Raw genomic sequence first — 27,104 nt, 5'->3', positions numbered from 1 at the left:
GCCTGGCATATGCTTTGCCTATCTATCTTATATTAGATCACTTAGACCAACGACTTTTTACAGGGTCATTAGATCATACAGGAAATAGCGTGCTGAGCCTGGCATCAGAAAGAACTGAGTTCAAATCTGGAAACAGACACTTATTAGCTGTGTAGCTATAGGCAAGTCATTTAATCTCTGTTTGCCTCAGTTTCCTCAACTATAAAATGGAAATAATAATTGCACCTGCCTCTCAGAGTTGTTGTGAGGATCAAATGAGATAGTATTTGAAAAGTACTTAGCATAGTGCGTGGCACAGAGTAGGCACTATATAAGTGCTTACTATTAATTATTATTAGATGTGGAAACTGAGTCCAGGAGAGGTTTTGTGATTTGCCCAGGATCTCATGGCAGAATTTGAGCCCAGGTGTTCTAAACTCCAAATCCAACACATTTCTACTGAGGAAACTATCTTTTATTTAGTGTTTTTTTGTGCCATTGTTTTTGATGCTTATATTTCATTCCCCTATTAAACTAAGGCCTATGCAGATAGGGACTATATCTCATCTAAAATTTGTATTTTCCTCCTTCCAGAACAGCATTCTGCACACAGCAGGTCTTTGAATGTTTGTTGAATTGAAATTTACTAACCTCAAGCCTTCAAGATATTAATACTGACCTAGTGGAGACATAAGCTCACCAACTGAAGAGGGAGAGTCAAGCAAAGAGTTTGATGTAGTTCATAGGATCCTGAGAGTTGGAACTGGAAGGACCCATAGGGAACACTGAGTTCAACTTTCTCATTTTACAGATGAGGAAAGTAAGTCCTTGAGCTGGGAAGGAATCTGCTCAGGATCACACAGCTAGTGGGTAGCAGAGTCAAAATTTGAACTGTTGATTCACTCATCCTGAAACTGGAAACCCAGAGGGCAGAGCCAAGATGGCAGAGTAAAGACAATGACTCACCTGAGTTCTCCCAAATTCCCATCCAAAGAACTTTAAAATAATGCCTCAAAATGCTCCATAAAAGGACGTGAAACAATTTTCTAGCTCAAGGCCACTTAGAAGGACTGCAGTTGTGGAAAAGCAAGCACCTCGACATATCACAGAAGCTCCTGCTGTCCAGATTCATAGATCTGCTTTTCTAAAAGGAAAGCAACTTTTGAGGAGTCAACAATCACTTTAATCAAGCACATTTTCAGGGGAAAAAGTAAACACCCTGAACTTCAGAGAAACAAAGATCAGCCAACAGGCAGGGCTTCCAAGCAATACATGCATCACAGATTAACAGACAGATCCAACTGTCTGACCATACATACATACCAGAGGGAGAAAAAGCCAGGGGGCTCCTTAGCAGCTGCCCAGAGTCTCCTCTGACCAAATAAACACTTCCAAAGAGTAAACCTCAAAATAAAATCTCTCCTTAGAGTATTTATATACTTTTCAGAGCCGGAGGTCATCACAACCCTTGAGAACCCAGTGCCTCATTAGAAATTAAGAAAGGGTATGATCCTCTCCTAATCAAGCTTCCCTTAACATGTAGGCCCATCAATGGGCAGGGAAGATCTTTAACTCTCATTAGCATTACAAGGTGTTGCACTAAGTGAGAGTGGAACACAATCCAGTACAGGCAATGTCCTAGCAAACTAGCAGGAGGTCTTGGAGGGGACCCATGGAATTGGCAGGGGTAAATTCCAGAACTCTTAGCCTATAGATGGTAAGGGAGTTAGACAACTGGTCAAAAGGAGATTACAGAGGTTCTGTTATTAGCACTAGGTACAAGACTCTGTTGCACTGCCCATATGTGGATCTAGGTTGCAGTCCTTGGTTATAGTCCCAGGGCAAGAAAGAGCACTAGCACATTAGAGCTTAGGGCTGTAAAGGAGTGGGGGCTCCAATTACAGTTCCAAGGCAGAAAAGAGTGTCTGTGGTCACTAATAGACCAGAGCACAGGCCATGAGAGCAGTGAACATGCTTCTCCTTAGGCCATACCACCTTGGAAGAACTGAAAATTTACAGACCTTCAGAACTAGCTCTGAAATCAGCTGCACCAAAACAAACAACAACAACAAAAAAAACCAACCCAGAATCTTGGGGCAGTGCTCCCTGAACTCTAGGAGCAGAGCCCAACTTTCACATAGAGTTAAAAGTCAATAAATAGTCTAGAAAATGAGCAAACAACAGAAAAAGAACCTGATCATAGGATGCTACTATGGTGTCAGGGAAGATCAAAATGCAAACTTAGAAGAAGACAACAAAGTGAAAACTGCTACGTCCAAAGTCTCAAAGGAAAATAAGAATTGGTCTCAAACTCAAAAAGAATTCTTGGAAGAGCTCAAAAGAATTTCAAAAAGGAAAAATTAGGAAAAAAATTAGTGTGATGCAAGAAAATCATGAAAAAAGATCAATAGCTTGGTAAAGGAGGTACAAAAAATACTGAAGAAAATAACACATGAAAAAACAGAATAGATCAAATGGTAAAAGAGGCACAAAAATTCACTAAGGAAAAGAACTACTTACAAAACAGAATCAGCCAAATGGAAAAAAGATATACAAAAATTCCCTAAAGGAAAGAATTCCTTAAAAAGTAGAATTGTCAAATAAAAAGGGAAGTACAAAAGTTCACTGAGGAAACTAATTCCTTAACAGTTAGAACTGGGCAAAAGGAAACTAATGACTACATGAGACATCAAGAAACAATAAAACAAAATCAAAAGAATGAAAAAATACAAGAAAATATGGAATATCTCATTGGAAAAACAACTGATTGAGGAGAGACAATTTAAGAATTATTGGAGTACCTGAAAGTCAAAAAAGAACACAGACATCATCATTCAAGATTGTCAAGGAGAACTGCCCTGGTATTCTAGAACCAGAGAATAAAATAGAAATCAAAAGAACAGACTTATCGCCTCCTGAAAGACATCCCAAAATGAAAACTCCCAGGAATATTACAGACAAATTGTAGAGCTTTCAAGTGAAAGAGAAAATATTTCAAGCAGCAGAAAGACAATTTAAATATGTTGGAACTACAGTCAAGATAACATAAGATTTAGCATCTTCTACATTTAGGGATGAGAGGACTTCCAATATAATATTCCAGAGAGCAAAGGAGCTAGAATTACAACCAAGAATCACCTACCCAGCAAAACTGAGTATAATCCTTCAGGAGAAAAAAAAATGTATATTCAATGAAATAGAACACTTTCAAGAATTCCTGATGAAAACAACAGAGCTGAATAGAAAATTTGACTTTCAAAGACAAGACTCAAGAGAAGCATAAGAAGGCACACAGGAAAGAGGAATCATAAGGAATTCAATAAGGTTAAACTGTTTACATCCCTCCATGGGAAGATGGTACTTATAACTCCTAAGTGCTTTCTCATTATTAGGGCATTTAGAAGGAGTGTGCATAAACAGAAAGCATAGGTGTGAATTGACTATGATAGGATGGCATTTAAAAAAATAAAATTAAGGAGTGAGAAAGAGGAGTGCACTGGAAGAAGAAGGAAGGGAGAGGTAGAATGGGGCAAATTGTCTTACATAAAAGAGACACTAAAGAGCTTTTAAAATGGAGGAGAAGATGAGGTGGGGGATGGGCAATGCTTCAACCTTACTCTCATCAGAATTGGCTCAAAGAAGGAATAACATTCAATTGGTTATCATCTATCATACAGGAAAGTAGAAGGGGAAGGAGATAAGAGAAGGTAGGGGCTGATTAAAAGGAGAGAGTCAGAAGCAAAACACTTTTGAGGATGGACAGGTTGTAAGGAGAGAGTACAATAAAGAGGGGAAAAATGTGATGGGGGAAATATACGGTAATCATAACTGTGAAAATTTTTTCCAAGTTTCACTTTTAAAAGTCAAATTTTTAAGAATACAAGTTATTCACCAATTGATAAATGGTCTAAGGATATGAACAGGCAGTTTTCAGACAAAGAAATCAAAACTATCAATAGCCATGTGAAAAAATACTCTAAATAATTACTGATTAGAGAAATACAAATTAAAACAACTCTGGGGTACCACTTCACACCTATCAGATTGGCTAATATGACAGAAAAAGAAGATGACAAATGTTGGAGGGGTATAGGAAAACTGAGACACTAATGCATTGTTGAAAGAATTGTGACCTGATCCAACCATTCTGGAGAACAATTTGAAAGTATGCCCAAAGGGTTATAAAACTGTGCATACCCTTTGACCCAGCAATGCTACTGGGTATAAAATAAAATCAAAGAGATTTTTAAAAATAAAGGAAAGGACCTATATGTGCAAAAATATTTATAGCAGCTCTTTTTGAAAAGAATGTCCATCAATTGGGGAGTAGCCGAGCAATCAGTAGTATATGACTGTGATGGAATACTATTGTCCTATAAGAAATGATGAGCAGGTTGATTTCAGAAAAACCTAGAAAAACTCATATGAACTGATGCAAAGTGAATTGAACAGAATCAGGAAGACATTGTTCACAGTAACAGCAATACTGTATGATGATCAACTGTGAATAAATTAGCTATTCTCAGCAATACAATGATCCAAGACAATTCCAAAAGACTCGTTGCTGAAAAATGCTGTCCACTTCCAGAGAAAAAACTGATGGAGTATGTGAGAAATGAGCCCAACGAACAAGCCCCCAACTGTAGAAACATGCTCCTTAAACAAAGAAATATACCTGTTGTGAAGTCATGAAAGCTTTTATTAATCTTTACATCCATTCCCCCTGAATGGATGGATGGTCTCCCCAGTAAGGTTATAGGAAGACTACAATATATTCAGAATAATGGAAGCTTCCTATACTGTTCAGAATTTTGGATCTCCCGTGATACCATCCATTGCTACGTGACTTCATGTTCTCCTCTCTGATAGGTTTTCCCTCAAACATTTTGTCAAACCTGCACACAAATTTCTGACCTCTAATCTGATTGTACTAGGTCACAACTCTGATCACCCAAAGCTGTGGAAATAGAATTTCTTCCTTGTTTCCCATAAGTCTGAATGCATATTGAAGCATACTATTTTTCACTTTCTGTATTTTTTCCTTCTTTTGGGTCTGTCTTCTTTCACATGACTAATATGGTAATATGTTTTGCATGATTGGACAAGATATAACCTATATAAAACTGCTTATCATTTCAGAGGGGCAGGAGGTGAAGGAGAAAGAGAGAGAAAGTTTGGAACTCAAAATTTTTTAAATGAATGTTAAAAAGTGCCTTAACATGTAACTTGGGAAAAAGTACATTTTTTTTAAAGAAAGAAAGAATGAACTTGATGTTCTAAGAAAAATCTGGAATGACTTATATGAACTGAAGTCAAGTGAAATAGGTAGAAAAAGACAACATTGTACTCCATAATAGCAATAGATCATCGTATGATAATCCACTGTAAATGACTTACATATTCTTAGGAATACTGATCCAAGACAGTTCCAAAGGACTTATGATGAAAAATGCTATCTATCTCCAGAGAAAGAATTAGTGGAGTCTGAATCCAGGTTGAAGCATACTTTTAAAAAAACTTTATTTTTCTTGTTTTTTTGATTTTTGGTTTGTTTTCTTTCACAACATAAATAATATGGAAATGTATTTTGCATGACTATACATATATAACCTATATCAAAAAGCTTGCCTGCTCAAGGGGAGGGGAGAGAGAAAGTTGTAATTCAAAATTTCAAAAAACAAATGTTAAAAATTGTTTTTACATGTAATTGGGAAAAATAAAATATTAAACTAACAAAATAAAAAGAAACTGAAAAACTTCTCCATATGTGTGTACCTCGATGTGGTCCTAGACATCATTCACATTTTTGGGGGTGATAATTTTTAATATCATTTTTGGACTTCAATAAGGGCGGGAGCTTGAATTAAGAGCCTGGACCTAACAGCCTCTTTGTTCTCTGAAGTAAACTCAGAGAATACCTCTTCCTATGTCAACAAAGCCAGATGGGGCTGACTTAGCATTCCTTACGAGACCCTTAACCCAAGACACTATCTTGAATAATGGGACTTTTTGCATATCTTAATAGTTTGTGGACATATACTATGTTATGGCATGTTAGTGGTGAATGGGAACAAATTTAGTGAAGACTTCTCAGGAATACGGAGTCTTCTCCCTGGAGTGGAAGAGACCTTAGGCCCAGGTTTCCATTCCTCCAGAGTCGGGTGATTTCCATATAGGCTATGTATTGCATTAGGATCAATGATTGGATAAACTCCTCAATACCTAATTTGCATATGCACATGCAGTCTGCAGTCCTCACACAGGTCCACCTGATTTGCATAAATTCTCAATGCCCAATTTGCATGAGTCATCAATGCTTCATTTGCATATATTTTCAATGCCTAATTTGTATATAATGACATGTATTTTCTAAGGCTTTTGAATCAGGTTTCAAAAGGGATTGGTTAGATTTTACACCTAGAATGTAAGACCGTGCTTCTCAGTGTGTGGGATGGCTCAGGTCCCTACATAAATCAATTACTCAGAGGCCTCTCAAAGTGATGACAGAAAAGAGATTTATTCGATTCTCGAGAAGCAGGGCTCACCTGTAGGAGTAGGAAAGCCGAAGACAAAGAACAGGACAGTGATTTATATAGACCCTAACGCAAGTCCCTCCTCCCCCCACTGACCATTATCCTCATTAACTGAGAATATGGTCTTACATTCTAGACACGAAATCTAACCAATCCCTTTTGAAATGAAGACATCGAGGAATTATGTAAGTTTTGTCCAATCATTGAGACCCTAATACACTACACAGTTTTATATCCTTATATGGAACTATTCTATTCTAAAAATATTGTAACCTTGAGCCTTTAGGCCTTACCTCACCCCTGGGAGAAAAATTACAATCTGAGGAGTCTTCACTAAGTCTATCCCACTCAATCCCTCCTCTTATTTTATCAGCCTGAAGACTTCTCACGGATGTTTCAACTGAAGTTCTGTAACATAATCTCACACTGTCTATTAATCTCCTCATCCCAATCAGGATCATTCATGTCTCTTGTCTCCACAGGTGCCCAACCTTCCTTCTTTAATATCATCAATCGAATGGCTCCTTCAGTCCTTTCTTCTACTCTAGCAAGTTTTAGTAAAGAATTTCTAACTATTTTAGTAATTAGTGAGATCAAACAAGGTAAACAAATAGGAAGTAATACAATGCCACTAATTGCTATAAGGCCAAACCACAGTAACCTCTTCCACCAGCTCCCCTCAAACCAGGACCACCAGGATGTATTGAAAGGGGAGCCCCAAGTTTGTATGGGAATATGAGCAACTTTCCTGATATTCTTGGTGATCTCTTTCACTATCCTTCCATTATCATCAATTTTTAAGCAACATGTAGATAAATTGAGTCTCCCACAAACTCCTCCTTCTTCTGCAAGTCAATAATCTAAGATTAATCTATGTTGCAGTACTGCTTCCCTAGCTTGTGTGGCTTGATCAGCCAATAAGTCCAAAGCCTTTGCTGTTTGGTTATAACTTCAACTACTGCTTAAAGTCTGATTAGTCTGTTTAATAGATATATAGGGGTTCTATAACCCCAGCTCCCATCTTGAGCCCAAGTTGCAGGCCCATACTCTCTGATTATCCTCTCAGGAGGCCAAGTATCGCCCCACCCATTTGCATTTCCAGTTTGAGTGAGGGAGGTGTCGATGTTCCTCTTTCTTTTTGCTAGATCATCATATAGAGGGACCCCTAGATGCTGTTTCCCTGATTCAGGCAAGAAAAAGAATTTAGGTCTCACCAATCCAATGTAACAAACACCTCTTCAGTTTAGCGGAAGGTGAGCATAGGTTGTCTGTCCACATATCCAATAATGCCCTCTCAAAGCAGGATTTTCCTCTAGAAACAGTCTTACTCTATAATCCACAGCTGGAAAGTACTTCACATCATCCGGGCCTAATGGTCCCCCTTTCATGATCTCTGACTTACCCTTCCATAGTTGTTGTTTCCTCTTCCATATACAATGTTGATAATTCTCCCCAGTTCTATTGATTACACTCCAGAAAGTATCAAGCATCATCCTATGTGTTCCATTCTCCCACTTCCATACCCATTCTTTATATTCTGTGTTATTCTTAATACTGTTCATATATATACAACTCCACAAATAGTCATGGTCGTGACCCCCTTCACATGGTTCTCTGGGATCAGAGGGGTTGTAAAACTTATACCCACAACTTTCATGATATTCTCCTTTTGTTCTCTCTTCGTATGAAGAGGGTGGGAAAAATGAATGTGTACAGGGAATCACCCTACCATCTGAACAGGTAATACCGTTCTGATCCCATCTGTTTGCATACTGGGCACAATCAATACGAGCCAGGGTTTCTGGCCTTTGTGTGAATGTCCATTTACAATTACTTTCTCCCAGCCATGTCTCCTGCAATTCAAGTCCTGTTTGGTTTAAACAATGTTCACCTGGAACTGATTCGGACAAAGACCATTGGTGTTTCTCTTGGCTTGTCCAGAATCTTGTTCTGTCATGTACTACAGATCTATTACTTAAGATCCAGACTGGACTCAGCGGTACTGCTACCCATGGCCATTGGCTTAACCACTGAGGCCCCCCCCACAAATCCAACAGTCGGATACCTCAAAGGTGTCCACAATGGTCTGAATTAGGGCCAGGAAACTATTTTCAAGGGGGGGGGGGGTTGATAACTGGGGCCTGGTGTCCCAGCAGTGGGAACAGGATCATGCCTAAAAGGGACATTCCCAGGGTATTACATTTTTGTTGCATTGTTCCCACGGTTTGTCAAGTCCACACAGTCTTAATAGAAGAGTCCTGTTTAGATATTGTGATTAATGGCTTAGGACAATCGCTGAACAGAGAATCCTGTTAATAACAAACAATAGTAATCCTAGTATAGTTCCCCAAATAACAAAACTTATAATGAATTTATATATATATAGATAGATAGATAGATAGATAGATATATCTATATATATATCTCATTGGCTATCCCTTTCCAAATTCTGTGTGTTCTCACACACGCTTCAGATGGAGCTTTTAAATACTGACAAAGTGTGTCTCCAAGCATGAAGCTTGAGAGTTTAATAACTAAATGCAATAACTTTCCATAACTTTGTGTACTGGCTTCCCAATCATGCTAAACATTTCAAGGTTCAATCTTACCCATATTCCTCCCCTCCTCTTATTTTATTCCTGTTTCCACACCTAAATCCAATCAATAAATACCTCTTCACATTCTTTCCCTTATGAATCCTTCCCTTCATCTATCTCCCTTTTATATGAATATGGGAAGGAAGCAAAGTTAACTGACACATTAGCAAATTACAGGGGGCAGTCCCCTTGTCATAAGTACAGGTACAGAGATTTAAATTAATGAACTGTCCATTTAGAGGTTCCATCTCATACAGCAGTCTGGGGAAAAATATCATCTTATGCAATTTTCTGATCTGGATGCTCCTTCAAACAGTCTTCAGCACAGCATCTCAGCATCTTCTTCTCTTCATCTTCTTGTAGAAATCCAGATGTCCACTCTCCTGCAGAACTGAACTTAATACCATCTTAGATTACCACTCCTATCATTCTTACAAAAATCAAAATTGAAACTTTGACAAATTGTCATTTAACAAAAAAAGAAAATTCACATTAAAATGCAGCTTCTACATTTCACAGTAAGTCATTATTCATTCCCTCATTAGGAAGATGAGATTTCACTAAGGAGTCAATACCAGGCTCCAGTACTTATATAAATACAAGAAATAATCATTTTTAACACAGTGCATATCACATCATAAAACAATTCCAACTTCTGATCATGTGATGCTTCTTTTAAAGCATTTACAATATAGTCCACAAACCATTTTTCATTTAACATTAACCAACTAAGACAAAATAATAACTATGCATGCTAGTCTCACAAGCCCTTGACCTAATCATCTCCACACTATTACTAAGAATTAGAGGACCCTAACTTATTGTTGTTGCTCTAAAGTCCTAAACCTGTTAGCTCAATTTTAGACTTAACCTCAGATGTTCCCCTACCAACAATCTATTATTCAACAGATCTGGTATTTTTACTTACAAAACTTCTGATTTTAGGAATTTGCCACTAAGAGTAGGGACATTGAAGGGAAACAACATCTCCCTCACTTCATGTCAATTCCAGGCAGGAGTAGATTGTCAACTGGCGTTCAGCCAGGCTTCAAGTCTGCCAGGTGTCAGTGGGGAAATTGAGTCAGGAGAATCCTACCTCAGCCCAGACTGAACAGTCGCTCTCCCGACCTTCCCATGAGATCACCTTTTTGCAGTTCATACCAGCATCTCACAGGCTTATTGGCATCATGGATCAGTGGCTCAGACCACCTCTCTTGCTATCCACACCTGGAGTTAGACTCAGAAGAACAGTCAGTTAATAGTCCCACAAAAATCTTAAAATAGCAAGCTCCAATAATCAGTTTCAGACATGACTAATTTCACACTGGCCAAGGAACATCTTTGAAGCAGGTCTAAGTAGCCTACATGCCTTTCTATACATGTTCTAGTTCCTGATTGAATAACAATCATAAGTCATTGCTCTAGTAGATTTATATCTGTTTCCCAAACTACTTTATCTCTTTCTAACCCTGCTCAATCTAAAAGAATGAGCTACACATGTGATAAGTTCAAACACTAACTTGAATTTTTATGTTCATGTAATGAATTCAAATCAAAACAATCATTTAACTTTCAATGCCAAATATTACCAGAGGCTACCTACCTCTAAGAAAATTAGACTGAAATTCTTTTTCCCAAACTGAAGTTGTCTCTGATTTAGTCTCAGTAATTAATTCAGTCAATTGTTTTAATACTAATTGCTTTTACATCATTTTGTAACATGTAAAGATCTCATTCCAAGTTGGGACCTTTGTCTATTACCCCAAAAGAGTTTTAGTCCCATTTGTCTAAAGGCCCTGGAAAACCTCACCTTGAAAACTCCTTGTTTTTTTTTTTTTTTTTCCACGTGAACCGGCTCTTCTAAGGTCCACTCTTTCACTATGCCCAAGTCTATTCTACTTCCCACTCTTAATTCTATCAGTCCAAATCTCCAGTTTACTGGCCACTCCCATCAAGACCATTCCTGGAGCTCCCAGACCACCTGCCCCCCCCCCTTTTTTTTTTTTTGTAAGGGATTCCTTTCCTTGAATCCCCCTGTAAATAAAATACAATTACAGCTAACTTTGAATCCCAATTTTGTTCTATGTAACAATGATACAATATCTATTTATTCCCATTAGATTTAGAAAGAATGTCCCCAGGGATTTTACTTACTTCTTAGATCCTAAATTTGCCCTAAAGAGCCAATCACTGAAGATCATTTCTTATACATTTTCAAATTCTCACCAAAGCAAGTTCTATATACAATCTTCTCACCTGCTGGGGCTGTACTTGTTACTAGCCTGAGGACTGCTTCTTTTCCCACATATACACACAGTGTACCAGCTTTAGGTTTTAGCATTAGAATTACAAATGGCAAACATAATTTTCATAAGTGATAACAAATTGTTTTAGCTATGAACCCGAACAATAAATTTCAGATGACACCAATTGCATTTTCATATCCTATTAGAGAAACTAAATTCTTCCCACTTTTGTAACTTATAAATACAAATTGGATAGGTAGGCCTTCCAAAAACCATACAAAAGATTTTACAAAGTATTTCTTAATACAACAAATATTTCCTCTCTTATGTACAGTTTGCAATTTATCACAATCCCCTTGAAACTAATTGACAGAAATCACAAGAAAAGACCTAAACCCAAAGCTTTTTCACATTTGCCCATAAACTTTCTTTTAAAAAATTAACTTTAGAGTAAATGCTTGATTCATGGCAAAAACAATTTTAGCTAAAATTTCCTTTTCAACAACAGAAATAAACTTTTAACATAATACATGCTCAGATGAAACAGGCTTGAAAATCACACCTATATATATATACATGTACATTTTTAAAGCATTCTCATTTTCTTAATAAGAATCCTACGACAAGAAAACTCTTACAAAAAAAAAACAATTCATAACAACTCTTTTTAACCAATTCACTAATTAGCTTAACAGTGCAATTTCTAATACAATATTTAGATGGATTACCTAAAAATTTAAACTTATTTAAGTTTACTTAAAACTTAAAAGAAGCCATTAACCTATTCAGCTCTTTTTTTTTTATAACCAAATGTAAGTTTCAAATTATCAAATTTCTATCACATCTTTTTAAAACCCCAATCTATATGTAATAAATTACAAAATTTAAAATCGTGTAACAGTTACATTAGATTAATGTTGCATCTAACAAATACCTATCCTTTTGTTAATGGATCTAACATTTTTGGCAGAAATGTTCCTGGGTGTCTCTGCCCTCCTCTTATTTGTACCAGGATTCCCAAGGCCACCCCTTTCTGGCCCTCCCACTCTGTAAAGAAAAATAAAAACCTAAACCTATTATCTTTTTACTTTAAATACATTGTCTGGCATCAAATATATTGATCTAATTAAACCTAAATCCAAAACTCTCAGATCTAAGTTGCTTACTTGAGATTTTTTACTTTCTAATCTTCTGCTTACTTCCACCAAACTTTAATAAATTCTAACCTATCTGAAACATTAAATTAAGAATGACACATTTCACCTATTCACAATTCCAAATACGACCAGAATGAATTCACTTAACTTTCTGTTATTTCCCATTACACTAAAATTTCTTCTTTTGGGTGAGGCAGGAAATGGTTAATTGGTTGCTAGCATGCCTCTTAGGTCTGAGGGAAAAAGAATTTTTTTTTTCCTTTCTCTCCCTCCTTGTCCCTCCGCCCCTCTGAAACTAGTCTGGAGGGGTTGAAGAAAGGGAGTAACAGGAATTTCAAGGACAGTTCAGCTCAGCCTTTCTGCTCCTGCTGGCTGGCTGGCTAAATTTACAACCTTATCAGATAAAAACAGAGACACACAGACTTTCATTCACACAGAAATACCAGCACAACATATACAGACAAAACATTTAACAGAATAGAATAGTACATATAGGTTTAAATTTTTGGCAAACCCAATCCTCGGAGGAACCATATTTGGGCCAGATTGTGCCTCCTCCTCCGATGTCTTTTCACCCCATACGAAACAACAGTACTTAATCATCTTCTTCTACATTCTTTTCTCTATAATTTTGGTAATTCATGCCCGTTTTGTAATCGGTTTCCCAAGGGACTATTTACCGGTATTTCTTCCTGACTCCACTCCGAAGCTCTATTCCTGGACTGCTTTTGTCCCATTTTGGTCGAGGGTTGTCGCCAACACCTCCGAGTGTGAAACTCAACGAATTGTGCTAGCTCCCTTGCTAGCTCTCCCGCTGGCTCTCCTCCTAGCTTCTCAGGAATTATGCTAGCTCTCTTGCTAGCTCCCCTGCTAGTTTCTCCTGCTAGCTTCTCCTGCTAGCTTCTCCGGAATTATGCTAGCTCCCCTGCTAGCTCTCCTGCTAGCTCCTTTGGTCGAGGGTTGTTGCCAACACCTCCGAGTCTGGGACTCAACAAATTGTGCTAGCTCTTCTGCTAGCTCTCCTGCTAGCTTCTCCTGCTAGCTCTCTTGCTAGCTTCTCTTGCCAGCTCTCAGGTGAGGGTCGCCCATCACCAGCAGTCACCCAGCAAATGTTTTTGGGGGGGCCCTTCACCCTGGGGTCCCGCAGTCCACTAATTTGATTGCGAGTCATCACCTTCTCCCCAAGTCTATCTAAGACTCAACGAATTGACCCCCAGGCCCCACCCCGCGCTTACCGCTGGGTCGTATACGCGTACAAGTTGCCTGACTGCCAACTTCAACACCAAGCGGTTGGCATTTTCACACACTTCACAGCTTCGGAGTCTTTGGAGTCCCTATCTCTATTCTTTTCTGTCTTCACTGAGTTCCTCTGCTTCGGGTCGTTACCTTGCAGAGAGGGAGGCCTGGCAGCCCTTTTCAAGGACGATGGGGAAATCTCCCCACGGGCGCCCAGTCTTTGAACTGAGCTGTCAGCCGTCTCTCAGAAAGGTCACAGATCCCGGTACTATGAGCCCCCAAACTGTGTGGGATGGCTCAGGTCCCTACATAAATCAATTACTCAGAGTCCTCTTAAAGTGATGACAGAAAAGAGATTTATTCGATTCTCGAGAAGCGGGGCTCACCTGTAGGAGTAGGAAAGCCGAAGACAAAGAACAGGACAGTGATTTATATAGACCCTAACGCAAGTCCCTCCTCCCCCCACTGACCATTATCCTCATTAGCTGAGAATATGGTCTTACATTCTAGACATGAAATCTAACCAATCTCTTTTGAAATGAAGACATCGAGTAATTATGTAACTTTTGTCCAATCATTGAGACCCTAATACACTATACAGTTTTATATCCTTATATGGAACTATTCTATTCTAAAAATATTGTAACCTTGAGCCTTTAGGCCTTACCTCACCCCTGGGAGAAAAATTACAATCTGAGGAGTCTTCACTAAGTCTATCCCACTCATCAGCCAATGAGAATAATAGTCAGCTGTGGGAGGGGGATTTCCAAGTCAGGGTCTATATAATTGCCATTCTGCTTCTGTAAGGTGCCTCCCTACTCCAGCTTTACTGGTGAAGGAACCGGCCAGTTTCTCGTGAGAACCAAATAAAGGAGATTTTCTGTTTTTACCTTGAGATGCCTCTGACCAGGCAATCTGAGTAAGGGGGGTTTGTGCTTTCCACCCCACCCCCCCACAGTGGTAAAGAAAACACAGATATCCTGGGTCATAATTTCAATTGAAACTTTTTCAACTCTGTTATCTTGTTGTATTTACAACCTATGCAATTAAGAAATTTCTTTCTCATGGTCTAGTTAATCACTCATCCAGACCATAAATCTGAAGGACACAGACTACCTTGGATTGTCCTAAAACAGATTTAAGCCTGGTCATTCTTCTTTTCCGGCTCTGTGATTACCTGATGATCATGTAACTGCTGGCTTTAAGGGAATAAACTGTATTCATTTAGCCTGTTGCCTTTTTCTTAACTGAACTTTCAGTTTGACAGAGGTAAGAATCAAACTGTTCCCCCAGCCCAGACTTCTGACACTTTGTTCTCCTACTCCCTTGCCTGGATCATGGAAAGGCTGTCATTGCCTTATATCCCTACTGAAGGACAGGGACCTCAAGAGCCCAGCTGAAGACTGGGAACCACTGACAGAACAAAGAAGTCACTTCTCCAAAAAGGAGGATGGGAAGAAACTTGCATACATCCACAAAACACATAATGGGGGCAACAGATAAGAATCTTGACCCATTCAATTCTAAGTCTTGCAAACCACTGAAGAATTCTTCTTGCTCAGTTTACTACTCTGTGACATTCTCCAACAGGGGTAGGGAATCTGCAGCCTCGAGGACACATGTGGTCCCCTAGAGGGTCACACGTGGCCTCGAGGCTTCAGGTTCCCCACTCCTATTCCAACCTTTCCTTCTTCCACCTCTACTTGCCACTGCTTATATAGGAGTATCCTGATGGAAACCTCTTTGTGGCTGTCCAAAGCAGGAAAGCTTTGTACCCACACAGAACCAATCCATTCTGATTTTTGACCCTTGTTTCTCCAGTGAGATTCTGCTCTGTCATTTCTGATTTGCAGTGGAAGGGTTATAAGGTAAAGCTTCCTCAAGGAGGTGGCATTTAAAATAGATTGTAAAGGATGAACAGAATCACAGGACTGGATGATCATCTAGTCCCCTTTCGTTTTGTTAAACATGAGTAAATGAAGGCCCAGAAAAGGAACAGGGCTGGCCTGAGGTCATACAGGTAATTTAATGGTAGTGCCAGGATTCCTGCCCAAGTCTTCTTATTTTAAAGCCAGTCCTCTCTCCAGTAAACCACAGTTGTGTGGTAGAGATAAATGGGATGGGATGGGACAGCAACAGACAGGACCAGAGCATTAGCTCATTCAGGTTGTAGGGGACAGTGTGAGTGAAAAGATCTGGTAGAGAAGCCGAGTGCACTTAAGGGGGAGGGGTGGTGGTCCCCTTTGCTCTTGTGGACTTATTTTTGTTTTTTTCTGTATGTTTTAAAAAAAAAACATTTTATTGATTTTTTTCATACTTATCACTATCCAGTAACCCAAAAGTCTCCCACTCCCAAGAAAAATCCTACTTTGTAACAAATAAGTATCATCAAACACAAACAAATCAACACATTGGTTATGTCAACCACCAAGCCTACAAACAAGTTTCCTTCTCAGAAACAAAGAGGGAGGCTTGGCAGGGAATATGACAAAAGCATTTCTGCAACAGAACATCTGTCCCGGAAAGTGTAGAGGATCTCAGGGGAGTGAGGAGGTGAGAAATAGCTCATAAAAAGGTGAGACTGCCTGAATCTGGGGGGCTTACTTTGTACCCTCACATATTTTAACTCCTTCATGGGAGGCCAATTGGCTGCCTTCATCGTGTATCCAAATCCCCCAGGGATGGAGTCTAGCTCCCAGGGGGCTATGGTCAGAACAAAGTAGGGTATTTTAAGACCTCAGGATGCAAGGCCGAGCTCCACTCAGTGTTGATACATGGTACTCGTCTCTCTGCTCTGCTGCTCTGGTAGCTGTGTTTCTCTGGAGTTTCTTGTAAAGTTTTTCCCGGCTCTCCTCCAACATTTTCCAGTGGTGTTCTTCTAAAGGAGTCTGGGAAAAGGGAAAGACAGGACCACTACTGGACCCAGAACATGGGCTCCCCATTTGCTATCACCAAGGATGAAACTCAAGTTATCCTGCAGATCCCAGGGAACATTCCCAGCCTAGTAGACTTTTCATGATCTTAGGTCATATACTCTGCTGACTCTGAGCAACTTTTGACCAGAACAACATCCTAGCTCCAAAGGTCTGGTTTTAAAGTTCTTTCCGAGTCAACTTACATATACATGTGTAACCAACCAGGGTCTTGGACCAGTTGACTATGAGGTCCTTTCCAGGTCTAAATCTATGACTCCATGACTTTTATGTATAAAAGAGGGATAATTATGTTGCTCCTACTTACCCTCTGGGCTGTTGAAAGGACCTTTTTTGGGGGGGCAGGGGTGAGGTTCTGGGTCTCCCTTATCTCACCTAGGCTAGAAGTACAGTGGCCTTACCACTGATCAGCACAGAAGCTTTTAGTAGCAGTATCTCCAATCTGGACATGTTTGCCCCTCCTTAGGCAGCCTGCACCCCTTACCTGTCTCTGGCCCACCATATTAGTGTCATACTTTATGCCACAGTGGCTCAGAACTCACAAGCTCAAGCAATCCCAGCAGCCTCAGCCCACCCAGAAGCAGATACCACCATGCCCATCCCCAAAAGATGCTTTAGAAATTTGGCTTTCAAGAACGATTACTGAGCCTAAAGAGGTGAAGGCATAATACTCCCTGTTCTGTACCCTGCAGTATGGGGTTTTGGCCAGGGTACAGTTCTGAGTCATATAAGGCTGTAAATAGAGCCCAAAGCTCCCATGTGGGTCCCCTGGGACCAAGAAAGGTGACTCCAAGCATGTCCCTGGGCTGGTCCTCATAGGCCAATTCACCCTTCCTACACTAGTCTCCAAGTGCTGAAGAAACACACTTTTTAGGGCAAAGTCACACTGGGAAGCTGGGTCTCCCACATTTATCTGGCTCAGTCTAAGCTGGAGCACACTCTGCCCAGCTCATCTCTCATGGGAGGAGCTCACCTTGGGCCTGAGCCACGGCTCTAACTCTGGCTTGGCTTTCTGGGGTCCAGCCTTCAGGCTTTCATCCTGCTGTTGTCGCTGCTCCATTACCACCTGGATTTTCTTCTTCAGTTCTAAATTGCGCTCATCTTGACTGACAGCTTTGGGCGTGTGGAATTCCAGTCTTTTTCTTTCCTCAGTCCTGGGCAAGAAGAAATGGACAGACAAAAAAAGATGAGAAATGAAATGGGAAGGACTACTATTAAGAGCAATACTTATCTGTTTATTTATGGCTAGGTTTGGTGAGCATTGCTTTGGGAACAACCTGGCCCTCTGCAGAGGGGCATCCTCTCAGCAAGTCAGAGAGCTGCGCTGGCCACTGAGAGACTTAGTGACTTACCTAGCACCACATACAGCCAGGGTGTGCTGAAAACAGAACCTGAGCCCAGGTGTTTTTCACTTTAAGGCTCACCTTCTATCTGCTATACCAAATGACTTCTCTTATCATTTATTATTATTATAACTAAAATGAAGCACATTTCCATAGCATTATTTTAAAGTTTGCAAATTGCTTTCCTCATTTATAAGCCTGTTAGTGCAAGTGGAATTATACAGATGAGGAAACTTGAGACTCAAAGAGGGTAGGGCTTTCTCCAAGGGTCACACAGGGAAGTTATGGTATAGTCAGGACTCCAACTCAGGTCTACTGACCCTGGTCCAATGTTCTTTCCCCTTTCTATGTCACCTTTCAAAAAACAGATCTAGTCCCTGCCTTTGGTGAACTTGTATCCTAAGCTGAGGAAGGGACAGACATGGAACCTGGGACATGCAAGACACTCTAATTTCCGAGACTGAAGAGCTGTATGTGTTATTGATGGGATGCAGTAATATAAGCTGGATAGAGGTACTAATACCTCATAATCATTCCTGATACTCCCAAGATATTAATTAAAGAAATCAGAGCATTGACGTATGGCAAGAATTAAATGGGTTAAGAAATCTGGGATGGGTAGCACCAAAAAGAATTCTCATGCTGATGAGCTCATGGATGGAATGGTCAAGTGAAGCAATCTTCCCTTACCTTCACAGAACCCGTTATGTTTACTAAGCCTGAGCATCTAGGTGGCATAGTGTCATATGCCGGGCCCAGAGTCAGGAAGATCTGAATTCAAATCCAGCCTCAGGCACTTCTTAGCTGGGTAATTCTGGGTGAATCACTTAACCCCTCTGTCTCAGTTTCCTCATCTGTAAGATGGGGATAATTTGTCACCTACCTTCCAAAGTTGTTGTGAGTAAAAGTGCTTAGAACAAAGTTTGGCACATAGTAGGTACTTAATAAATGCTTATTCCCCCCCTACACTTTCTGAGTGAGAATCAGTAGAATTAATAATAATATCTGTTCACCTTTATTTATAACACTGTAAGCTATGTAAAGTACTTTGCTTACTTTATCCTCATAACAACCTTAGGAGCTAGGTGTCACTCTTTTTCTCACTTTATAGATGAGGAAACTGAGGAAGTGAAGTGATTGGTCCAGGGACACACAACTGGAGAGAAACTCTGATCTTTTGAGTGTGTGAGACACCATTGCTCTTAGGGGAGGTTTTGTGGAGGAAGAGAGCCTCAATTTTGGCTCCCTTGGACCTTGGACCTTGACTGAGAAAAAGGGGAAAATACTGGAATCTCTTGATGGACAGGTGATCTCATCACTGGAACCTCTTGCCTGGTCCTATTTTCCTTCCAGATGTATCCACATTTTTTTTGGTAAATCTTTCACTGAAAATGGGAGCCTCCCCGTCATTCTTCCAGTATTGTGTGGATCCTGGCAGAGCTCTCTGGCTGTCAGGTTATCTTCCATCCCAGGCCCACATCCTTTCCTATTCTTATGCATCCTTGGTAATTGTTTCTTGTACCACTTAAAAGTATTGATGCCTTCTGTTCTTTTTAAAGCCACAACGTTTCCTGATAAGATGCTCCACTTCCCATTCATCAGAATCCTACTTGTAAACAAAGAATCCTAAGATTCTTTTTTTGTCCCCTTGAAGAGTAATGAAAATTTTACTACGTGACTAAAGGTTGAGGATTGTTTGGCTGCAAACGAAACAGAGATTAAAAAAGAATCACAGAACCACAGACTTAGAGTGGGAAGAAACCTTGGAGGTCATTTGTTAGAAGTGCGTCATCTAATAAGCCCCCAGCGGTGAGAAACATGCTCCCTTTAAACAACGAACAAAACCTGTCGTGAAATCAGGAAAGCTTTTATTAATGTTTACAGAACGGACGGATAGCCTCCCCAGTAAGGGTATAGGAAGACTACAACATGTTCAGAAAGATGGGACTTCTTATACTGTTTTCTAAACTTTGGATCTCCCGTGATACCATCCCTTGGTCATGTGACTCCATGTTCTCCTCTCTGATAAGTTTACCCTCACACAGCTCCTTGAGCCTGTGCATTAGTTTTTGACCTCTAACCTGTCCATGCTAGGTCACAACCCTTATCATCTAGGACTGTGGAAAACAGAATTTTCTGTTTCCCACATCATTGAATTTTATCTCCTCATTTTACAGATGAGGAAACTGAGGTAGATGGGGCTAAGTGATTTGTCCAGGGTCACACAACTAGTAAGTATTTGAGGTAGGATTTGAACTCAGGTCTTCCAATAATTCTAAGTCCAGTACTCTATCCCCTCTGCTTCTAGCCACACACATTGCCACTCATACTACCCCACCTTTCTACCAAAAAAAGGGAGAGGTATGCTTCACCATCTGTCCTCTGGTGACAATACTGGTCACTGCTGTTAATCAGTGTTCAGCTGCCTTTCAGTTTTAATTTACATTTTTATAGTCATCTTTCTTAAGAGCTTAAAATAACTAACATTTATACAGCACTTACTATGAGCCAGGCATTGTGCTAAACACTTTACAATTATTATCTCACTTGATTCTCACAACGATCCTGGGAGTTGGGTGCTATTATTATCCCTATTTTACAGATGAGGAAACTGAGGCAAATAGAAGTTAAGGGACTTGCCCAGGGTCACAGAGCCAGTAAGCATCAGAAGCTGAATTTGAACACAGGTAGTTTTTCACTGCAGGTCTAAGGTTCCGTCCGTTGCTTCTCATCCGCTCATCCTTCTGCTGGTCCTCTTATCACCTAGACTGGAGAGCATGCCCTTTCAGCTCCAGAACTCCTACCTTGGAGTCCTTGCTACCCTAACTGGCAAGTGCCCCTCATGGTCCATTATATAACTTTGCTAGCTCCAGTGTCATTTGACTCTTCGGTCATCTTTCCAACAGTCATTTTACTGTGCATTTCTTTTATGATTAGTGATTTGGAGCATTTTGGTTTTTTTAGATGGCTGTTGATAGGTTTCAATTTCTCTTTTGAAAACAGCTTATGCCTTTCATCCACTTATCTTTGGGACAATCTATTTGTTTTTACACATGCATCACCACTCATGACATGCTTCAGCCTTCTTACAACTAGTGGGTTTCTTTCCATTATCCTTTGATTTCCCTGCAATCAAAACTCTTCTGAGATGATGGTGGTCCCTGATATATAGCCACAGATCATCACTGACAGATGGACCTTTGTGGTGGTGAAGGATCATGGGAAGGACTGAACAGTTCAGAAAGGGACCATGGACCGAGTTTTATTGGAACATGCCAATGCAGCAATAACTCATTTACAAACAACTGCCCTGGGAGCCATGTAGTGAGACTATCATTTCCATTTGATGGGAGAGAAGATTAATGACTTGCCCATGGTTGTTGCTGGTGGTCCTGTTTCTGAAGATAATCAATGATTTCACGGGGTGATGTCTTGACTTGCAGAATAGGGTTTGAGTGAGGCAGAGCTGCACGGAGTGGTCAGCCTCACTCTCTCTTCCTGTCATCAAAATTCAAGAGCACTGGCAATGTGGTTCAGGATGCAGTGGATGACCTTGGTGTCTTTGATGTCTGACCAAGCTCTAAGCACTCCAGCTCTGACATTCTGTGTTCTAAGTTCTAAGGGAGGAAACTTCCAGCCCTGACATTCTACAGTTCTTGACATTGTCCAATCTAAAGGATCATGGCTAGAATTGTTCTTCTGGGGAAGTGAAGCCAATTTCACTGTCCTATAGCGTGGCTCTGGCAGATCCATTTTCTAGTCCCGTCAAGCAGGAAGCTGATAGGTCTTTTATTTCTGGGGTTAAAGGTTTATCTATAACTGATTCCATGGCCACGCAGCAAAACCACAGTTTTGTGACTGCCAGCCTGTAAATGTCCTTAATGTAAATAACTTGTTAAATTGAGAACAAAGTGAAACTCTTGGTGATGCTGCCTAAGAGCTTGTTTGCTTAAGAAACCTTAGTCATCACCCTTGGGCTAATTGGGGCTGGCCTTTAATAGATGCTGATTTGATGACATATGCAAGGTGGGTAGAATTACTTGTTGGGCACAGAAATATCTCCTGAACAGCAGCTTGGGAACTGCCTTAATTCCTGCCATAACAAAATCACTTTCTAGCCTTTTTTCTTTCTCCTGAGACAGTGGATGGTATTGATGACAGGCTGTCTCTGACACTGAACTTGGAGACAGAGAAAGCCTGTCTTTAAAAACCCATGCAAGATTGCCACTGGCCTGTTGGCCTTGTAAGAACACTCAACTGGAACACCTTTTGGGGTTGGGGGAGGAGGGTTTTAACTGATACTAAATGTTGTGTCCAATTGGATAGCTTGTGATCCCTGGTGCATGCCCCTAGCTGTCTTGGCTCCCTTGTCATCTTTACGTGCACTGTCCCCCTGCTCCCAAGATTTCCATCTATAAATTCTAGCTCAGTCCTCAAGATCTAGCTTGAGACCTTTTCTAAAAGTCTTCCTCTGATGCCTCACCATAATGTGAGGAGAACCCTGGGCTCACAAAGGCTGAGGGAGTGGCTATAAGCTCTGACTGATCCAGGAATGGATCATTATATCTGTTAACCATGAGCAGCCTTAATAAGTTTCCAGGGGCTCTCCACCAAGACAGATGGACAGATTTTTGTTTGTTTGTTTGTTTTGGCCTCAATAAGTCATAAAGATTGTCTGTTATGATATGAAGGGCTGGAATCTGCACTGGGGGAAGGTACACCCACCCAGATGGGGTTACGGATGATTGAAGACCTGAAATGAATTCTACTCACCTCCCAGGGAAGTATTGTAATAATACTAATGAGATAATGGACTGGCAAGTGCTTTGTAAATCAGTAACATTTATGTTTGAATAGGGCCTCCTTGAATGATGACTATTGCTAGATAAGTTTCCCCCTTAGACAGCAGAGAGCATTATGTTTTACACCTCTCTGGTGCACCCACCATCTAATACCATATGTCATAGCTATTGGTGTCTAGGTCTTAGGCAGTCAATCAACATCTATTAAGTGCCTACTATATGCCAGGCACTACATAGGTGTTAGGGACACAGAAAGAGGCAAAAGCAGTCCCTGTCCTCAAGGGGCTTTACAGTCTAACAGGAGAAAATAAACAAATATTTACAGACAAGCTATACACATGGAATAGACAGGAAATAATTAAGAGAGGGAAGGAACTAGAATTAAGAGGTTGGGAAAGGCCTTCTGTAGGTCAGGTTTTAGCAGGGACTTAAAGGAGGGAGATGAGGAGGCAGAGATGAGGAAGGAGAGCATTATAGCCCTGGGGGACAGCCAGTGAAAACATCTGGAGCTGAGAGATGGGGTGTCTTTTTAGTGGAATAACAAGGACAGCGGTGTCACCAGGGTGAAGCATACATGATGGGGAGTAAGGTGTTAAGATGACTAGAAGGATAGGAGGAGACTAAGTTATGAAGACTTTTAATTTCAATACAGAAGATTTTGTATTTGATCCCAAAGGCTCTAGGGAACTGCTGGAGATCAGTGAGTAGGGGCTGACATGGTCAGATCAGGGTGTTAGGAAAATCACTTTGGTGGCTGAATAGAGCATGGATTGGAGTGGGGACAGACTTGAGGCAGGCCAAGTCATCCCAGGCTATTGTACTAGTCTAGCAGAGAGTGATGAGAGCCTGCACTAGAGTGGGGGCAATGTCAGATGAGAGAAGGGGCCAAATCCTTCTGCTAGACTGTCAGTGCCATGAGGACAGGGGTCATAGTTTCCATGTCTTATCTAAACTTTGCATTTTAATGAATGACTGAGTGATTTTGAGTCCCCTCGCTATCCTATTTTTCCTCTTCTGGATGCACTCTTTTTTTTTTTTTTTTTAAATCAGTGTTCTTCCTACAAGACAGTGCCCAGAATTGGAAATGATAATTCAGATCTGGTCTGACAAGACCAGAGGACAGTGGGACTATTGTGTCCCCTTGCTCTTGACGTTAGAGATGGTAGGTCATGTATCCTGAGATCTTGGCTTTTATGGTGAGTTAAGACTCCCCACAACCGCACCCCTCACCCAAGTGCCTCCTGGGCACTGCTGTATCCTCTTACTGGGTACTGACTTTAACGCAGCTGCTCTCCCACAGGCTTCTCGGCACATAGCAATCTGTTCAGCCTTTTCCAGAAGCTTATTCATCTTCGCTTGCTTTTCCCGGATGATCTGGTCCCGTTTCTCCTCTTCCTCTCGTTTCTGCTGTTGTTTCACCAAAAGCAGCCGTTCCTGAAGTTCTACCAAGGACATTTCCCCCATGAGACCATGACCAGCATCCTAGAGAGAGCAATGGGATAATTAGGATGGATATGTCCTACTGCAAGACAGTGGAGGTTGAATTTATTTTTCCCAATGGTATAAAACATATGATCACAAAAAACCTGCATATGAGATATTGGGAAGCCTCCTTAAAGTAACTTCAAAATCACTGTCATTCAGATATTATGATGAGATGGCCTTCTTTCCTTTATGGGAATCACAGGCATATAAGATTTCATAGAACTTTAGAGTCAACAACAAACCCCTCATTTTACAGAGGTGTAAATTGAGGGCCACAATACATCACGACTTGGGAGTATGGTTGTTTAAGTGGGAAGACCACCAGACTTGGAGTCAAGGAGATTAGAACTCGAGTTCCACTTCCAACACACTTACTAGTTTTGGGACCATGAGCAAGTTACTTCCCCTTTTTTACCTGAAAAAATGGGGATCAGAATTCTCATACTTCTTACCTCACAAGGTTGTGAGGAAAGCAGTCAGGTCAAAAGAATTGTGACTTACTTTGAAAGATTCTTATTTCACCTGTGTGGGTGCTCCCTTCATGCTCACCGGCAGGTAGGTTCTTTGGCTGAACCAGTTCTTCCTCTAGTGACCAACTAGGGATGGTGAGGAGCTTTGCCACACTTAGCTAGGTTGGTCCTCAGACAGAAGACACAGTGAATTGCTAGGTTCAGACTTCAAGCTTTCCTCGCTTGAAGCAAAGCTTGAGAGGTGATACTTTGCTGATAAAGTGTTTAGGAACTCAGCCATCCCCACATCATGACTGCATAGGGTCGCAGATTTAGAACTGGAAAGGACCTTGGAGATCTCACAGACAAGGAAACAGTGAAAATAACCAACTTGCTCAAGGTCATATGAGACTGTAAGTAGAAGACCTGGGGTCCAAAACCAGGTCCTCCAACTCCAAATCAAGTGCTTTTTCCATTGTATCTTGCTGCCTCTTTGAAGGAGGGATTTAGTGGAGGATTATGTGAGCTATCATTGGTGTCAGGGATGGGACTAGAATCCTGGTCTCTTAAATCTCAGTTAAGTCCTCTTTCTCCATATTTTATTTCCAGTATATATAGAGAGAGTAACCTGATACCCTAACTCTGAATTCCCTTGGCCGTCCCTGAATGATAAATCATCAAGAAAAGTACAGAGAAGTGGTAACCTAGGGTAAAGGATGGATTTGTTGTTATTGTTGCTACTTATTAGAGATCATCTTTATTGGGGAGGGAGACAATTTATTTGATTGTGGAATAGGGGAGAGAGGGAGTGTGATCTCTCAGGGTCAATAACTTTGGTGATAGACAGGTCCTGAGAGGAGGTATACTTTTCGGATCTCCTACAGGAGTAGGCTGCACGACCCAACTTTTCTGAAACTGTATTCCTCACCCCCACCTGGCCCAGATTTCTGTTTCCAGGGAGAAAAGAATAAATAGCTTCCTTTACTTCTCATTTTATCTCTTTCTTTTCTCCCTCAAACCAACAACTTCCTCTGTGGGACATCAGGAACACTTGTGCAAACTCTGTCTGAGGGGCAGATGGGAATCCCAAGGAAAAGGAAAAATAGGAGAAGCCAAGGCCAAGGGTGGATGCAAGCTCCCTGTCTGGGCTAATGGGTACTGGGTGTTCCGTAGGACTCCAACAAAAGGATTAAACTTGTTGACCTCCCCATTGCCTTGTCCTTCATGGGGAAGTAGCGTCAGCTTCATGATGCAAGTATCTAGGTCCCCTGTCTGGCTGAGGACTGCATCTTTCTGGACTATATCTTGTGCTGTGCCTTGCACATTTTACAGGGCTCTGCAGGCTCAGGCAACACCAGCTGGTCGATGAGGACAATGTTATGTGTTTAATCTTGCATTTGGCCAACTCTTGAATGGGCTTTTCAGTCTCGTACAGGGACTGGAACTCAACAAAACACATGCAAATGTTTTGGATCCTTGAACTGCTTCTATGACAAGCAGCATCTCCTTTAGTTTGGAGGCCAGCTGATCAACATTCATATGACTTTTGGCAGCTATGTGGAGAATAATTTGGAGAGGGGAAGAGCCTGGGATAGGGATATCATTTGGGATGATAAATTGTGATAGTCCAATGTGAACTGGTATAAATAAAGAGAAGCAGATAGATGCCAGAGGAATTGTGGCAGACTGACAAGACTTGGCAACTGATTGGCTGTAGGGAGTAAGGGAGAATAGAGAGCCAAGGATGACTTGGGGGTTTCAATTCTGGCTTACTAGAAAGAGTGGTGTCATTGACAAGAAATATTGGAATTAAAAGGAAAAGACTTCTATGTTGAACATGTTGAATGTGACATGCCCACAGTTGAAAATGTCTAATAGATAATTAGTGATCAATTAGTGATGCAGGACTGTGGCTTAGGAGAGAGACTAGGGCTGAATATAAAGATCTGAAAATCATTTGCATGGAGACAATAACTGAATTCACAGGGACTGATGAGATCACCAAGACAGAGTGCATAGAGAGAAGAGGGCTCAGGATCGACTCTTGGGGCACACTCACAGTTAGAGAATATGACATGGACAGTGGTCCATCAAAAGAAACTAAGAAAGAATAGCCAGAAAGTTAGGAGAAAAATAATGGGGGAGCAATGCCATGACGATGCAGAAAGGAGAAAATATCCAGGAGGAGAGGGTTGCTGGTAGTATCAGATACTATAGAGAGGTTAAAAGGATGGAGACTGAGAAAGATCATTGAATTGGGCAATTAAGAGATCACTGACAGCTTGGTGTAGTTTTAACTGAGCAATGAGGTTAGAAGCTAGATTACATGGTTTGAGAAGTGAGA

The 27,104-nt window shown here is 40.8% G+C and overlaps 1 protein-coding gene across 2 annotated transcripts in view; it reads right to left on the bottom strand.

The window, feature by feature from the left end:
• Positions 1–16,008: 16,008 nt before the first annotated feature.
• CFAP99 (cilia and flagella associated protein 99) overlaps positions 16,009–27,104 on the bottom strand; it is a 179,009-nt gene continuing 167,913 nt past the window's right edge. For both annotated transcript variants that reach the window (XM_072620042.1, XM_072620043.1), the window contains exons 14-16: positions 24,103–24,308; positions 17,655–17,835; positions 16,009–16,636 (exon numbers count right to left, since the gene is read on the bottom strand). In XM_072620042.1, coding sequence (XP_072476143.1) covers positions 16,478–16,636; positions 17,655–17,835; positions 24,103–24,308 — 546 coding nt within the window. In that variant the 3' untranslated portion in view covers positions 16,009–16,477. The remainder of the gene's footprint in view (positions 16,637–17,654; positions 17,836–24,102; positions 24,309–27,104) is intronic.

The sequence above is a fragment of the Notamacropus eugenii genome, chromosome 6 (genome assembly GCF_028372415.1).
Source record: "Notamacropus eugenii isolate mMacEug1 chromosome 6, mMacEug1.pri_v2, whole genome shotgun sequence".
Lineage (NCBI taxonomy): Eukaryota > Metazoa > Chordata > Mammalia > Diprotodontia > Macropodidae > Notamacropus > Notamacropus eugenii.
This window is presented reverse-complemented; position numbering and strand designations above follow the sequence as displayed.